The sequence below is a fragment of the Lissotriton helveticus genome, chromosome 1_1 (assembly GCF_964261635.1).
Source record: "Lissotriton helveticus chromosome 1_1, aLisHel1.1, whole genome shotgun sequence".
In the NCBI taxonomy this organism is placed as follows: Eukaryota; Metazoa; Chordata; class Amphibia; order Caudata; family Salamandridae; genus Lissotriton; species Lissotriton helveticus.
The window spans coordinates 2,093,270,511-2,093,288,071 of record NC_136057.1 but is presented as its reverse complement, the minus strand read 5'-3'; the positions used below and the strand labels follow the sequence as shown (position 1 = coordinate 2,093,288,071).

Genomic DNA, 17,561 nt, shown 5'->3' with positions numbered 1-17,561 from the left:
CTCTATTGGAAATCTTGGCATTCACGTGGTTTGACATGGATCTCTCAACTTCTTTCTGATACTCATCCTCTTCCTTTTCATCTCCTCCAAACCCAATTTTCGTTGCCATCCTCTTCTCGTAAACAATATTTATCGCTGATCCCCTCCCTTACCCAGTATCTTTCCTCTCTCCCTGCTACCAACTCTATTCCTGCAGCACACCTTTCTATTTTGAATGCTCTTGACCAATCCCCCTCTGCTTCTTTTCTCTATAAATCTCTACAATAATCTATTGAACGCACTAAATCTAAGGTTGAGTTGGCTTGGGAGAAAGATCTGTCTCAAATATGGCCCTCTACTCTCTGGGATAAAATTTGGTCTAAAATTCACAGTACATCTAGAGCTGCTAACACTACCCAAACTTTATTTTTTATCTATAATCGTACACTATTTACTCCCTTACTTTTGTCATCTTTCTCCTCTGACATTCCCTCCACTTGTTGGTCCTGTCCCTGCCCTTTGGCTGATTTGATACATATGCTCTTCGAATGCCCTCCCATTCTACATTTCTGGCAATTAGTTTGGTCCCAATTTCATAATATTTTCAATTTCACTCTCCCCTTTTCAATCATTCATATTTTTCTAGGTTCCCTTTCCCCTGATCTTTCTGGATCCCACCATAGACACAAATTACTTGATCTCATGATAGCCATTGCTTTTCTTCATATTACATCGCATTGGAAACAAGCTAAAGATGTCTCCTTCTCTGCTTGGTGGAACGCAGTTTGTTTCAATCATCGACTAGACACCAATTTTGTCTCCCCAATTTCCCTAGCAATTAAACGTGACCTTCTATGGCTCCCCCTTACCGAATATTTATCCAGAATTGCCAGGCCTTCTCCCACTTCTCCAATACGCAATGAAGAAGTTCAAAAACCACCGTGATTGTTTTATCTTAATTATATGCAAGATTATTGATTGCTTCCAATGTTTCTTTTATATCACTTATACGTTATACATTTCCACTGTTTTCCCTCCTGCCACAAAATTCCTGAACTTTTATTGCAAATTATTTCTTCTGTATTTGATATCTCTTTGATTAAGTCCTTCCTTTGTAAGAGAAATTTCTTGTTTTTTATACCTTATGACTGTTTCTTCATTTACTGTCTTTACTTCTTTATGCCTTAATAAACTTCAAACTTAAAAAAAAAAACACATTCATAGAACAGTTTTAAAATACTCACCAGCTAATGCCTCTTTGTAAGGTGAATTGGCTCCAGCCACTCCAACTGAATACCACATATCATAAGACATTACAAACAGGTAGTCACAAGCATTAGCAATTGCACTGTAATTATAGCACCTTCCAACTGCACCACGTGGAGACCACGTTCCATCGAAAGATACCTGAGAAGAAAGAGAGAGACTTTCAGGAGAAGCAATACTTTGAAACACAAATAATTTTAGTTGTCATAAGATTCTTTTGTGACTTTTCAGAACACATTTCCACTCTCTGCTAGAGAGTATAATAAGCGATCAAAAAACAAACAGTGTTTCTACCTGGGTGTTTCAAGAAATGCTTATGTGTAGTTTATGTGTACCAGATATTGAAATAGAAAGTTTTTCATTGCATCTTCACCATATTAACACGTAACCTACGCGTAACGTGTCTAAGAAAAGCACAGCACATTACAAATTTTTTAATTTATGGGTGCTGTTAAGTTGACTGTAGACAGTTTATGCATTTGCCATTCTCATGACTATCTTCTGAAATATTTTTCTAAGAAATAACTATATGTAAAGGCTAACCAGAAACTGAATGTGGTGGGTGGACATGGCTAAAAGTATAGGTATGAGTTCCAACTGTAAGTGCACTGACCACCACCTGAGGTAAACATTGGCTGACCAAGCCAAGGAAGTGGGACATATTCTTAATCTACCCAACATTTCCATGTGTCACCTTGGTCTATACACTACTAGTACCTCCACAGCTCTGCTACCTATCCTGACCATTATACCATGGGACTCTAGCCCAATATGCCATTATTTATTTAAAAAAATAATTACCAGTCGTATTACCTGTTGTGGGGTTTAGAGTTAGGACTAGCATTAATTGTATTTATTTATTTAAAAAATGATTTATCATGTTGGAATTAAATTTAGGAATTGTGTAAGGGTATGGGTGTGAGATAGAGACAGCATTAGGGAAAGGGAGCCTTGTTTTTGGAAATTAAAGTCATTTTAATATTATTTAATTTGATACAATTAAACAGAAAACATTAAACAATGATTAGTGTTAGAGATAAGACTAAAATTACTGTACCATGAATTCTAAAAATACATTTGAATTCATTTAATTTAAATGACAAATACATTTGTTTAGGATTATTGAGAGGCATTTGGGTAGGATCGACACTACAAGTTGGCATTACAAACAACTTACTTACCTTTCTTTGGTAATGCTCTTTTGGACACTCCAACGGCATTTTCCTCACCTTATAAAAACCCACAGGCGCTGGCTGGATCCGGAGATCTTTTATCGCTTTGCTTTCTTAGGCCAGTATGAGGGGTCAACCGGCTGATGGCAGATCAGTCCCACCCTGAAAGTGACATTAGAGATTCATATAGACGCCACATCTGTGCGGTGATGCCATTTCTTTCTTGAATCTGTCCAAAACTTGGGACAAGGAGCTTTATAATTTACCAGATGAGACAGTGTGCAGATTTCTAGATTCGGACCTTTCTATGTAAGGAGGTGAGGAATCTAAAATGAGACAGAGTATCTCCCAGAAAGACAGTTGTCGTGGGTACGTAACTTGTTCTTCTGATGAATACTTCTAACCGTAGATTCCTCACTTTGTGAATGGATACTAAAGCAGTACCACCCAAGGTGGTGGTGGGTCTGCGTAACAGCTCAGTCCAAAACGTCCTCATGACAAAAATGCCAATCTCAACGGACCTGACTGTCAAGGCAATAGTGCTTTGTGAACGTGTGCACTAATGCCCACGTAGCAGTTTGAGAGGTAGCCTGGACAAGGGCACCACGTGCCAACACAGTGTTAGCAGCCTTGACTCCGGTGGAAGGAGCATTCAGAGCTTTTGGAGGCTGCTTCTTCGTCAAACTATAGCAGATCTGAATTTTGGAGGCTGCCTCTTCGTCAAAACATAGCAGATCTGAACTAAGAGGACTATTCATTGTGAAAGGTTCTGCTTACGCACCACCTTTCCCTTCTTTGCCCCAGTGAACCCCACAAAGAGCTGATCATCCACCATGTGGTCCTTGGTACGATCGATGTAAAAGCTCAGCAATCCTTTGGAGTCCAAACCATAGATGGTTAAGGTGGAGAAAGAATGTCAGAAGAGCAATGGAATGTCTGACAGGAAAGAAAGTCACCTTTGTCAAGAACGTTGCTCTGGTCCATGACATCAGTTTGTCAGGAAAAAAGGTGGCGTATTGAAAAAGCCTCAATCTTGCTCACACATGAAGCTGAAAATATCACAGTGTGAAAAACAGTTTTGAGAGTCAGAAGACGCAAAGGATAGTTATGCATTGGCTCATATGAGGTGCACATAAGGAATGTGAGAACCAAATTAAGGCCCCACTGAAACATCATGCAGGATTTAGGTGGAAACATATATCCTAATCCTTTAAGAAAACACATCAAAACAGTTGACACGGAGGGTTGGTCCAGTAAATGCAAAAGGACAGAAAGGGCTGACAAAGAACCTTTAACAGTTGTCAACTGCAAGGCCTTGCTGGGCTAAAGACAACACAAGCAATAAGACATCCCACAGCTTTGCCGGTAATGGGTCCATATTGCAGGCACCACACATGGCCACAAGACTGCCCCAGCAACCAGAGTAGACTTTTTTAGATGGGCGCTTGGCCACCTAAATGACATCCATGAAGAGGGTGAAATGCAGTCAACAGCAGCTGCTCAATCTCCATGCATTGATGTGTAGATTTCGCAGACCTGGGTGCAAGACCCTGCCCTGCTGCTGTGACTGAAGAGCCTCCCAAACAGAAGTTTGAGTGGATAGATACTTATGCCCAGATTCACTAGAATAACCCAGGCCTGGACATTACGGATCTTCTTCAGAACTCTTGGAAGATGAGCAAAAGGTGGAAAGGCGTACAGAAAGTTAGACTCCACCCTAGTTGGAATGCATCTCCAAGGGAGAGCCCTATTAGGAACTCCAGTGCACAAGTGTTGACATTTTGGATGGCCAAGAGATCAAGCCAGATCTGGTATTTACAAATAAAAGAAGAATCTCAGATGAATTCTTCATGTAGGTTTATTGAATACAAAGGATCCCATCCAACGGCTATGCAGATACAGATCAAAATGACTAGCATTCTTCAAACCAAGTTGACCTCATCACGTTCCAATTCCATGAAGACATGGAACCAAGATGCTCCTGCAATTCCACCAATACAGGATATCACACATCTCCCTCCTATAATAACTATATACAAATCAAATAATATTTAATTTTTTCCTTATTAAGAATAATCCTTTAGATATGATGGACGTTTGGTAGACCTCAAAGAGCGACGATAATGATTATCTTCACTCTTGTTGCTAGAACAAGGATCAGAGCAATAGTCAGAGTCTTTTGAAACTACATGCCCACCTAAACAATCATGAACTCCTCGCAAGTCTTTGATGGATTTTTATCTTACAACCACCACTCTGTTGAGATTCCATATGCGATGGTCCTGAGTCTTAACAGCATTATTGAAAACTTTTATCACTAACATTGGTTTAAGGAATTTAGAGTTGTCACCTGAAAAGAAACCAGGACGTCTAATGGCAACCAAATCCCCAACATTAACCAAAGTTTTTTTAACAGATTTTTTAAAATCAAAATACCTTTTTCTTTGTTGAGCTTTATGTTCTTCTCTAGCATTCAAATCCTCACAATTAACACTTTCATCTCTACCTTTAGACTAACAAAAATAATTGACCCAGAATGGTTCTAAATTGGTATTGGTGTTGGTGTTTCTTCCACGAAACAAAAGAAAAGGAGATTTTCCAGTTGTGGAATGTGGAGTTAACCAGTATTCATATACCTTTTTACACACTTCACCCTTCCACTCAAGATGTGTAGATTTTGCCAATTTAACACTCTATTGAGTCTGTCGATCATTCCATTTCCTTCGGAATGATATAAAGCACAAGTCTTGTGGACAATTGCACTTTGTGCAAGAAAATCTTCCATTTGTTTAGATATTAGCTGTACCCCATTATCAGTCGAAATGGATCTCGGGTTTCCTTCTCTATGGAATAACTCCTTTAAACATTTCAAAATGGACTGTGTATCCACATTTGACAAAAAAATTACCTCCGGCCATCTTGAGAACATATCTATGATGACCAATAAAAAAAGTTTGTGAACCTTTATGATGAATGGGACCCAATATGTCTAAAGCAATGTCCTCCCACGGACCCATGGGACGTCTTCGCACAACCATGGGTTGTACTCTAGGAGACTTGGATTTGTCACATAAACTACATGCTACACAATTGCGAACTTCTCTCTCAACAAATTTGTCCATTCCTGGCCACCAATAAGAACATCTTAATATTTCGTTTTTGTGATTCCAGAATGAGACACATGAGCCATATCTATTAACTCTTTCCTAAGGCTCACAGGAGAAACCAATCCTTCTCTCTTAACAAATGTATGTGGTGAAGCTCGGGTCCCACTAGATTACTAATCTATCAAGCTTAATTTTATTAAGAAGAAATAAGAGTCATGTTATAAATATCCTCACCTGGAAAAACTGAGAATTAAAAAAAAAAATCCTTTTCTAGTAGAATTATGAAATATCTCCTCTGAGTTGAGATCCTTCGTAGCTGCCGACTATACCAGTGTGGTATTTTCAAATAAAAGATGAATCTCAGATGAATTCTTCATGTAGGTTTATTGAATACAAAGGATCCCATCCAACAGCTATGCAGATACAGATCAAAATGACTAGCATTCTTCAAACTAAGTTGACCTCATCACATTCCAATTCCATGAAGATATGAACCAAATTGATCCTGCAATTCCACCAATACAGGATATCACACCAGGTTTTTCCCCTTAGAAGATGCCCTGTGTCATTTTAGGGTGTAACTGTCATTTGTCAGCATTGCTAGCTGAGTTTGTCCAAACTGGCATTTAAAGATCCCGCCAGGTGTGTGGCAAGCAGGGAGATGTCCTGACGACTACGCCAATTCGAGGGGCGCTAAGCCTCTTGGCACAGGACTTGGGACCCAGGACCACATTCCACCCTGCTTGTTGCAGTACTACATGGCGGTTGTGTAGTGCATGAGTACCTGAATCAGTCTCCCTTTGTAGGACGGTGAAGAGACCTTCAACTCTGAGTGAATGGCCTGCATCTGTCAGCATAGGGAGAGGAGTTTAATGCTGGTCTAATTGCAGTCGAGCAGCCACCACTGCACGTCTCCAACTCCTCTGACACCCGGATGGAATCGGACAGGCTCCCTTGGAGCAGAGACCACTGAAACTTGAAATCCCACTGAAGAACCCGAATGTGCCATCTGTAATGGTTGACAAGCGGGATGCAAAATGCAGGAGTCCAAGAAGTCTAAGAGCCACTCTCGCAAAACTCCAGGACAGAGGTTGAAACATCAGGATCTTGCCCAAATATGCTAGACGTGTTGACCCATAGGGAAGGCTCGAAAGTACATTGTAAGCAGAATGGCTCTGATGAATGGGGGCATCTGCAAAGGAGTCAGGTGTGACTTTCGCACATTGGTCTAGAACTCAAAGATGTTAGCAAATTTGCCATCATCTGGATAAGGCCTACGACTGACCGTGGCAAGTCTGCCTGCAACAGCCAGTCGTCGAGATAGTGAAAGACTGGTATACCCAACATCAGATGGTGTGCTGCAACAACCACCATCACTTTTGTGAACACCTGAGGGATAATGGCAATGCAAAAGTGGAGCACACCAAACAGAATACATTATTGCCACACCCTGAAACACAGGTAACGCCCGCGAGTCCTCAGGATAGAATTATTAAAATAAGCACCCTGCTGATCCAGAGCTACCATTCAGCATCCTGCATCCAGGAAAGAGAGATCCTTAATTACTGTGAGCACATGCAATTTGTCCTTGTTCAGGATGAAGTTGAGAGTACTAAGATCCGAAATAGGTCAAAGGACTCCATCCATCTTTGGCACGAGGAAATAACAAGAGTAACATCCTGTTTATAGTTCAGGTGAAGGTACCCCTCTCTCTGGCTTCCTTGTCCAAAATAACCTGGACTTTTTTCTGCAGAATGGACAAATGTATCCCTGGAAGCTGCTCTGATGCAGGTGGAATGTGTGGCAGGTCGGACAGAAATGACAGGGTTTAACCCTGTTGGATTATTTGGTGAAGCCACTTGCTGGATCGAATACTATGACACCCTTGAAGGTAATAACCCTGCCTTTTACAGGGTGGCCATGTGCCTCTGAGGGCAAACTAAAGAGACTTGCAAGCTGAAGAAGGAGGAGCAGAAGCACTGGGCAGTACTCTTCCCATACTAGCTAGGACATTGTCAGCTGATCCCTGACCATAGCCACAAAAGGACTGGGGAGATCTGTTGTTGGGGCAGTCGGCCTTGGTGTTGTCTTTTAGCCAAACACCTTCCAGAGCCTGGAAAGAGGTGAAACTGCTGGGGATACTGGCGCACAGACACAGAAATGCCTAGGAAGTTAGCTGTGGCCCTGCATTCTTTTAAGTACTCGAGTGCCAAATATGCCTTCTCTCCTAAGAGATAATAAAATGACACTTGGATTTCACTGGAAAAACCCATGGATCACATCCACGTGCAGCACCGAAGCACCGCTCCAGTTCAGAACACATTATGTACTTTGCTGCATCTTGGCCATCCTGAATGATCTGTGCTAAATTGGAAGAAATTAGTTAGGAACTGTCAACAAGATCGCACCGAACAAATTGCACAATGGATGAGAATATCTTCTGAAGAAGAAGCTGGCATTGACTGAAAGAAGGGTGAGACTGGTCGAAGAAAACATTTTTTTCCCCAAATGCCCTAGACAAATGTGTTGTGTGGAGGGGAGTTGTAACACATGAGTTTGGGGACAACCTGCTCATAGATGCCGGGACAACCAGGGTTTCATGTGGAGGATATTGAGAAAAGAAGGCAGTGTTTCCTGGGTTTGTTGGATCTAGCCACCTGCCTATTTACCAGGAAAGCCAAGAGCATAGCTTGGCCCAAGTGCAACATTAATGTATCCGTGAGGCCCCCATTAAATGGTAAAGGTGGCTATGTCAAAGCCTGGCAAGGCTGTAGAATTTCTGATAGGATTTGGTTATGACTTCTATGGATGTGAGCTGAAAATGTAGGACCCATGCTGCATGCCTGATTACTGCAGCAAATTACACTGATTATTCTCTGTTGATGGACTGGGGAAACAGACATAAATCAGTGTCAGAGGAAGTGTCCAAACCACTAGCTTCTTGTAGATCTACTAGCAAACTTTCAGAGTCAGACAAAACAAACAGGTTCTCCTCTAGCATCGACACAGCAGTAACCAGAGTGTGTCTTGGCCCCGGGATGGAAGTTGGGTAGGTCATTGGCCTGTGATGGCGAGGGCCATACAGTAGGGTCAAGAGGCACGGGCAGCATTGAGGATGGACCTGCTGATAGTAATCAGACTGTAGGCCTCCTATGATTCATGGGGCCCAAATGCATGCCAGAGGGAGCTGAAGGGTGGCAAATATAAGTAACCTGGCTGCATAGAAAGCCTCTTTCTACTGCAATTTCACAGACGGACATGGGAATTTAGGATGCATTGGGATAAGTTGTGAAATCGATTCCTCAGTGCGAGACCGCCAAGAACCTTGACCTAGTAGGGACTTCTCTTGTCAAGAGTAGTGGAATGGGGTGGAATCTCAATTCATTTTCTTGCTTTTCTTTATCTTTGACTAACCCGAGGATTTTGACTAAGAGGAATATCTTTTGCAGCAATGGGCTTGAGAGCATAACAAGTTGGCACTCAACTTCAACCAGGAGCATGAATAAGCACCTTCCGACGGTGCTCAGCAACAAAGTTTTACACCAAACAGATGATGGACGGAATGCTGACAATGCAAACATTCTCCCCCAGTCAAAAGATCTGGGTTAAATCCATCGTTCTTTTGCCCACTACGCCACCCCAGTTTGAACCCAGCCATAAGCAAATCAGTCTTGACCCTGAGCCTCATGGGAACAATCCAGACCGAACTGCCAGGCAAGGCCTGTCCTGGACCGGAAACAAGCATCCTGGGACCGGTTTCAGGGTATGTCACCCTTCTTCAGCCAGGCTAGCTTGAATCGTAGAGGGCTTTTCCGTAGTCCAGTCTGCTGCTGACGAGGGCCTGGGTGACCGTTCTTCTGGTGTCGGTGGGCATCCACTTGTTGATCTTTCGGAGCGTGCGGAGGGTGTTGAAACAGGAGGATAAGATGGCGTTGACTTGCTTGGTCATGGAGAGTGTAGAGTCAAGGATGAATCCCAGGTTGCGTGCGTAGTCGGTGGGTGTTGGAGCTGCTCCTAGGGCGGTCGGCCACCAGGAGTCGTCCCAGGCCGAAGGTGTGGAACCGAGGATGAGGACCTCCGTCTTGTCCAAGTTCAGCTTCAGACAGCTGTTCTTCATCCATTCAGCAACGGCTTTCATACCTTCGTGGAGGTTGGTTTTGGTGGTGAGAGGGTCCTTGGTGAGTGAGAGGATCAGTTGTGCGTCATCGACGTAGGAGATGATGTTGAGGTCATGCAGTCTGGCGACGTGGGCGAGTGGGGCTATGTAGATGTTGAACAATGTTGGGCTGAGGGAAGATCCTTGGGATATGCCGCAGATGATATTGGTGGCTTTGGATCGGAGGGAAGGGAGGCGGATGCTCTATGTTCTGCCGGAGAGGAAGGAGGTGGTCCAGTCCGGTGCTTTGCCTTGGATTCCTGCATCGTGGAGGTGGGTGCGTAGGGTGCGGTTGCAGACAGTGTTGAAGGCGGCTGACAGGTCCAGGAGGAAGAGGATCGCGGTCTCATTATTGTCCAGCAGGGCCCTGATGTCATCGGTGGCGGCGATGAGGGCCGTTTCGGTGCTGTGGTTGCTGCGGAACCGGACTGGGACAGGTCCAGGATGTTGTTCTCCTCTAGGTAGCGGGTCAGTTGTTTGTTGACAGTTTTTCCGATGACCTTCGCCGGGAACGGGAGCAGGGAGATGACCCGGAAGTTCTTGATGTCCTTGCGGTCTGCTTTGGGCTTCTTGAGCAGGGCGTTGATCTTGACATGTTTCCAGCTCTCCGGGAAGGTTGCGGTCACGAAGGAGATGTTGATGGCTTTGCGGAGGTGGGGTTCGATAGTTGTGCTGGCTTTGTTAAAGATGTGGTGGGGGCAAGCGTCTGATGGGGTGCCGGAGTGGATGGTGCTCATGATTTTGATGGTGTGGTCGTCGTTGATGTTCGTCCAGGTGAGAGGTGGGTTGCCGTGGGTGTAGGCAGTGGGGTGAGAAGTGTTGTTGGCTGTGGTGGAGGCTTGGTTGTCAAAGCTGTTGTGGATGTCTGCAATTTTGCGGTGGAAGAAGGAGGCCAGGGAGTCGCACAGGTCTTGCGAGGGTGGCATGTCGTTGGTGCTGGCGCTGGGGTTGGAGAGTTCCTTCACAATGTTGAAGAGCTCTTTGCTGTTGTGTGCATTGTTGTTGAGGTGGTCCTTGAAGGAGGTCATTTTGCCGGCTCTGATGAGGTGATGATGTTGGCGCATGGCGTTCTTGTGGGCTGCTTGATTCTCTGATGTCTGTTTGTAGCAACATTTCTTCTCCAGCTTCGGCAGTTTTGCTTGGAGGTCTGGACGTCCACGGTGAACCAGCCGGAGGTCTTGTTGGTGCGGCTGTCTGAGGGATTCTTGATTGGTTTGAGGGTGTTGGCGCAGACTTCGGTCCAGCATCTGAGGTTGCTGGCAGCGGCGCCCGGGTCGTGGGTGGGCTTCAAGTGAGAGCGGTGTGTACTTGCTCTTCAGTGATTTTGTTCCAGCAGTGGCGGGGGATCTGATGGGTGCAGTGGTGCGCTTCTTGAAGGTGAAGTGGACACAGCGATGGTTGGTCCAGTGGAGTTCGGTGATGTGGCTGAAGGAGATGTGGGAGCTTGCGGAGAAGATGTGTCAGGCGAAGTGGGTGGGAGTCGTGACGAGCGGTTTGAGTCCGAGGTTAGCGAACAGGGTGGTGGAGTTGGTGTCATTGCTTTTCACGAGGTGGAAGTTCAGGTCACCAAGGAGGATGTAGTCCGTAGACGCGAGGGCGTGCGTGCTGACAAAGTCGGCGATGGAGTCGCTGAACTCTGGCCAGGGTCCAGGGGGCCTGTTGATCAGAGTTCCTCAGAGGGTGGTGTTGGAATCAGCGTGGATCTGGAAGTGAAGGTGTTCAACAGTGTTGATGGTGTTGTCGCAGTTGGTTGAGACCTTGATGGTGGACTTGTGGATGATGGCGATTCCACCTCCTACTCAGTTGGTGCGGTCTCTGCTGGTGATCTTGTAGCCGTCCAGGATGGCTATGGTGATGTTGGGTGCCGAGGAGTCGTTCATCCAGGTCTCTGTCAGGAAGGCGACGTCCGGGGAGGACGCGTCGAGCAGGTCCCAGAGTTCGACGGCATGTTTGCGTGCAGAGCGGGTGTTCAGGAGTATGCATCTGAGGTGGTCGCATCCTGTACTGGTGGGTGGATTGGCGGGTCTGTTGCTGGTAAAGTTGCAGTTCCGGCAGGAGGAAGGTCCACAGGTGCGCTAAGGGACTGCCTGGAAGCAGGAGCGTGCTCGTCCGGTGTTGAGTGCATGGAGGGTGCTGGCATCGTAGCAGAGGCGTGTGTCGTGGTGTTCGCGGGGGCCAGGGGTTATGGTGCTGCGCGCGGGACTGGTGAAGGGACAGAAGGCATAATAGGCACAACAAGCAGGGGGAAGTGAAGGGAGAAGGAGAAAACACACACAAAATAAGACAGTTACAAAAACGGCAGCAACAGTAAAAAACAGGTAAAAAAGCAAACCTAAAGCCTACCACTGGCCACCAGGGATGAGGCGCAGGTGGTAGCCTGCGGGTGGAGGCGGACCTCGAACACACAGCAGCAGCTGGTTTCCAGACATGGGCACAGACAGGTGGAGCTGCGCAGCGACCTGCCTGGAAACAGGAACAGGGTCGCTCCCTTCACTGCGTAGCGGACACCATAAGAAGGGGAGGTGGGAGGGAGGATCAGCTGGGAGGGGGTGAGCGGACAAATGGGAGCAGGGGGGCAGGGAAGCGGGCGACGCAGCGTCGGGGAAGCGGAACCGGCGAAGGGACAGAAGGCAAAATGGGCACACCAAGCAGGGGGAAGTGAAGGGAGAAGGAGAAAACACACACAAAATAAAACAGTTACAAAAACGGCAGCAACAGTAAACAAGCATTTGCAATCCAATAGGTCTCGCATTAATTAAGTTTGAGCTATTGGCATTGCTAAATATTGCAACACCAATTGCAACAAAAGTCTATAAATTGTAGGCCAAAAATATGTGTATTTATTTTTTTAGCAATGGTGGCATGCTGCGTTTTAGATGAATATGTTTAAAAGTAAAGTGTGCCATACTGCGATTGCTACAATAGTCAATTGTGGATGCGTTAACAACTGATGTGTGCACTGATGGCTGGTGGTGGGTGTCCTGGTGGAAGTGTGCACTGACATCTGGTGGTGTGTGTGCCTGGTGGAAGCGTGCACCGACGGCTGGTGGTGTGTGTGCCTGGTGAAAGCGTGCACTGACGGCTGGTGGTGTTTGTGCCCGTTGAAAGCGTGCACTGAAGACTGATGGTTGTGTGTGTGGTTGTGTGTGTGGTTGTGTGTGTGGTTGTATGCGTGGTTATATATGTGGTTGTGTGTGTGTGGTTGGGTGTGTGTGCAGTTGTGTGTGTGGTTGTGGTTGCGTGTGTGTGGTTGTGTGTGTGGTTGTGGCTGTGTGTGGTTGTGGATTTGTGTGTTTGTGGTTGTGTGGTTGTGTGGGGTTGTGTGTGTGTGGTTATGTGTGTGCTTATGTGTGTGCTTGTAGTTGTGTGTGTGTGTGTGGTTGTGTGTTTGTGTGTGGTTGTGTGTGTGTGGTTGTGTGTGTGTGTGTGGTTGTGTGTGTGTGAGGCAGCCAGCCACCCTGCACCAGCTGCTGAAGGCAGCTAGTCACTCTGCTTTACTGCACTGGCACAATGAGATGCCATTTGCTGAAGGCATCCAGTCACCCTGCTTCGTTGCACTGGCACGATGAGATACCAGCTGGTGAAGGCAGCCAGTCACCTTGCTTCTCTGCACTGGAATGATGTAGGTTCACAAATGTTATCACTTTATTCCTCCCTGGTGTCTCCTCAAGTCCTTCTTCCATCCCCATCCTCACCATGAGAGACTGAAAGACTGAGATGAAATGAGTGACTGGTTGAGAAAAGGACAGCCTCTGCTGAAAGGAGGGACAGAATAACGCGAGAGAGATAGCCAGTGTAGTACAGGATGGCAGTACTACTAGAAGACAGTGGCAGGAGTAGTCCACTAAGAAGCCGAGAGCTTCTGGTGAAAGGAGGAACAGAGAGACTCAGAGAGGGAGAGACAGCCTATGGAGAGGGCAATTAGGAGAGACTGAAGGGGTGAAGTGAAGGGAGGAGACCGGTAAGAAGCAGAGCCTCTAGTAAAGGAAGGGGCAAAGTGACTAGGAGAGCGCAAAGACAGCCTAGAGTGGTGGTGTGGAGTGCCACAAGGATAGACTGAAAGGCTGAGATGAAATAAGTAACCGGGTTAGAAACAGAGAGCTTTTGGTGAAAGGAGGGGCAGGGTTACAAGGAGACGGGAGAGACAGCTGCGAATAACCGGTGGGCAGCATCCCCAAAGGCCACACCCCAGCTTCCGAGCCACAGATCATAGATCTATTGCATTCACATTGTGAACACCCCACTTTAGCAGCTAGAGCGGGGTGGGGCTCTATATGTACCTCTTCTGTCTGCAACTTGGCAGATAAACGGGCAACATTAATGCAATAAAGAATAATAATGTGGAAATACTTTGTGTTTAGTGTGACAACTACAGATGTGAAGTGCAGGACAGTGAGAGCCTACTAGCCTGGCTCTACATAAGAAACATAATCAGGAAACCAAAACTCGGGCGTTGGTGTTACATGCTGGAACAATGCTTAATAATATCAACAGCAAGTACACTTAATGAGCAACTGTGTAATATGGTTAAGTATTGCCATTTAAGAGGTCTGCTGTCACCATAACCCAGAGAAGGCAAGACAGGGCCATATTACATGAACTAGAATGTCAGTGGTACGGACGGGTCATTACATTATTTCTTTATTGGACCCCTGCTCATCACGCACCAGATAAGGGGTGATATATAAAGAGCCAGGAACAACAGGAGCACCGCATTCAGCAGCACTTTGGCTCGAAGAAAAACTTTCAGCTCCCACTCTTGTTTTTTGCAAATTAAGTACTGTAACAAGGGCCTTTCTGTTACTCTGATTTGGCAAAAACACGCCTGTCAAGAGACACAGCCCATGGGTGCAAAATATTGCACAGGGACTCACAGAAAATAAGGAATGAATGGATGTTGGAATATCTAGGAAGACTCTTGGGTGGGGTTCTAGTGGAAGCTGAGCCAGTGTGCAGCAAGTCACAGAAAAGGCACACCGAGGTACCTGGGAGCAAGCCTGCACATGCGCAGAGCACTTCGGATTGAGGTAATCGTAGAGCCCGGCGAGTGACCATGTGGCAAGGCACAGAATGAGCACACAGAAGTACCTGGGAGCAAGCCCGTGCATGCGCAGAGAACTTCAGAGTGAGGCACAACTGGAGGCCGGGCCATGTGGCAAGGCACAGAACGGCCACTCAGAAGTACCTGGGAGCGAGCCCTTACATGCGCGTTGAAGCCCTCCTTCCTGAACGTATTTACTGATAACTGTTCTTCGGCGCCACAGCCCACCACGATGAAGATTCTCAGTGCATCAGCAAGAGTTTTTTTTTTTTATAAAAATGGCTATATCTCCGAACGTAATTCATTTAAGCAGCCAGGCAGCGGCGGTGGGCCAGAGGTGGCCTTGGGGTACGTACGAACCTCCATAAATACTGTGAGCACTGAAAGGCAAACATCACACAACACAACGTCACAACGAATGGCGGGAAGAATGCACCACATGGCTTGCAAGACACTGCATCTTGTGCGGTTGTACATCAGTGGGGGAGGTGACCGGGCGGTTTATCAGTGATTGCTTCGTGCACTTTTCTAGGAAGGACCCCACACAGCAGTTCAACCCAAACAAGCTGCCCCTGTGAAGTCAGCCTTAATCTCTCATGAAAAGCAGCAATGGGCCCCCTCACGCAAGTGACATATGCGGCCTGCTCCGTACAACCTCTCCGACTTGCGGCCCAGCATCAGGTGGGATGCCACAGGAGCAGAGTATCATGGCTGATCAGCAGCAGACGACCATTGGCGCTGGAGCGAGCCCCAACAGAGTGGGAAGGGGCAGACGGGCCCGATTCAAGTTGCAGTGGGACTGCTCTGCGGCTCGGATGCTATAGAATGTTCACTGGCAGCCTGGAAGCTCGCGGGCATCCTGCAGAACCTCTACTTAGGCAGGCCTTGCTCCATCAACCTTATTTATTGATCTTAAAAGTGAGTTGCATGATGTGAAATAAAAAACAAGCGACGCATGTATTATGGTTATACTGCATTCAGGGAGGTACAGCTGGAGAGGTCAAATCTTTCGAAAACATTGGATGGTTAGGGAACCAAATATACATTCATACGCTGAGATTGTAGGATTGTGCTGAAACTGAAGACAGAGCAGTGTTTTAGCTAGTAAATTATGCAACTGCAGTTGGAGGATTTTAACATTGATGTCGCTGACTGAATAGGAGGAACGATGGAACATCAAACTCTCTCCACGCAGTTGTTGCCGAGGCTTTCTATCAATGAAAAATAGAGCCACTATAGAGACAGTAAGTATAAAAAAACAAGTGCTGGCAGGAGGGACGGTAAAGCCACTTTTAATACTGCAGAATATAAACACCTCTACTGTAATCGAAGAGCCAGGAATTGGAGTCCTAGCATGCAACAAGGCAATTAATTGTGCTAATCCTTCGGACGGCAAATGGTGATCACTTTCGCGGCCGCTTTGATGGTCTTAGTGGCCGCGCGGCTCACTGAGAACATCAAAGCGGCGGTGAAAGTGATCACGCAGGCTGACAAATGGTGCGCGTGCCCGGCGCACATGCACTGTACCCGATCTGCCTGCAGACTTTGGGAGCACTTTCAGAAGCCCCACTAAATATCTCACAAAGCATCGCTTACGCGATAGCTAGACGAGACCTAAAAACAGGCAAAAAAGCAAACCTAAGGCCTACCACTGGCCACTAGGGATGAGGCGCAGGTGGTGGCCTGCGGGTGGAGGCGGCCTCGAACACACAGCTGAAGCTGGTCTTCAGACGTGGGCACAGAGAGGTAGAGCTGCGCGGCGTGGGGAGCGACCTGCCTGGAAACAGGGTCAAGGGTCGCTCCCTTCACTGTGCAGCGGCCGCCATAAGAAGGGGAGGTGGGAGGCAGGATCAGCTGGGAGGGGGTGAGCGGACGAATGGGAGCGAGTGCGGGGACGCAGGTGACGCAGCAGCGGGAAAGCGGGACCGGCGAAGGAACAGAAGGCGAAACGGGGACAACAAGCAGGGGGAAGTGAAGGGAGAAGGAGAAAACACACACAAAATAAGACAGTTACAAAAACGGCAGCAACAGTAAAAAACAGGCAAAAAAGCAAACCTAAGGCCTACCACTGGCCACCAGAGATGAGGCACAGGTGGTAGCTTGCGGGTGGAGGTGGGCCTCGAACACACAGCAGCATTTGGTCTCCAGACACGGGGCACAGACAGGTGGAGCAGCGTGGCGTGGGGAGCAACCTGCCTGGAAACAGGGTCAAGGGTCGCTCCCTTCACTGCACAGCGGCCGCCGTAAGAAGGGGAGGTGGAAGGGAGGATCAGCTGGGAGGGGGTGAGCGAACAAATGGGAGCGTGGGCAGGGAAGCAGGGGACGCAGTGGCGGGAAAGCGGGACCGGCGAAGGGACAGAAGGCAAAATGGGCACAACAAGCAGGGGGAAGTGAAGGGAGAAGGAGAAAACACACACAAAATAGGACCGTTACAAAAACAGCAGCAACAGTAAAATATAGACAAAAAATGCAAAGCTAAGGCCTACCACTGGCCACCAGGGATGAGGTGCAGGTGGTAGCCTGCGGGTGGAGGCGGGCCTCGAACACACAGCAGCAGCTGGTTTCCAGACACAAGCACAGACAGGTGGAGCTGCGCGGCGTGGGGAGCGACCTGCCTGGAAACAGGGTCAAGGGTCGCTCCAAAGACATACCCTGTGGGGATCTGTTACAGACATTTGTTTGGGATGGTCCAGCAAGGCTTGAACCCTGTGGTCTTAAGTGGGGACATATTTCCTGGTACCCTGTAGAAGAATTTAGCAAACAAATGTTTATCAAAGATGATGAAAAAGATTGAGTGCGGGCTCTGCTTCCAAGGCCAATGGAGTGGAAAGGAAGGAACT

General features: G+C 47.0%; 1 protein-coding gene across 1 annotated transcript in view; it reads right to left on the bottom strand.

Moving 5' to 3' along the window:
* Positions 1-17,561, bottom strand: part of LOC144776515 (di-N-acetylchitobiase-like) — a 216,022-nt gene that overhangs the window by 68,622 nt on the left and 129,839 nt on the right. Inside the window, exon 4 of the mRNA XM_078659272.1 lies at positions 1,224-1,386. Coding sequence (XP_078515398.1) covers positions 1,224-1,386 — 163 coding nt within the window. The remainder of the gene's footprint in view (positions 1-1,223; positions 1,387-17,561) is intronic.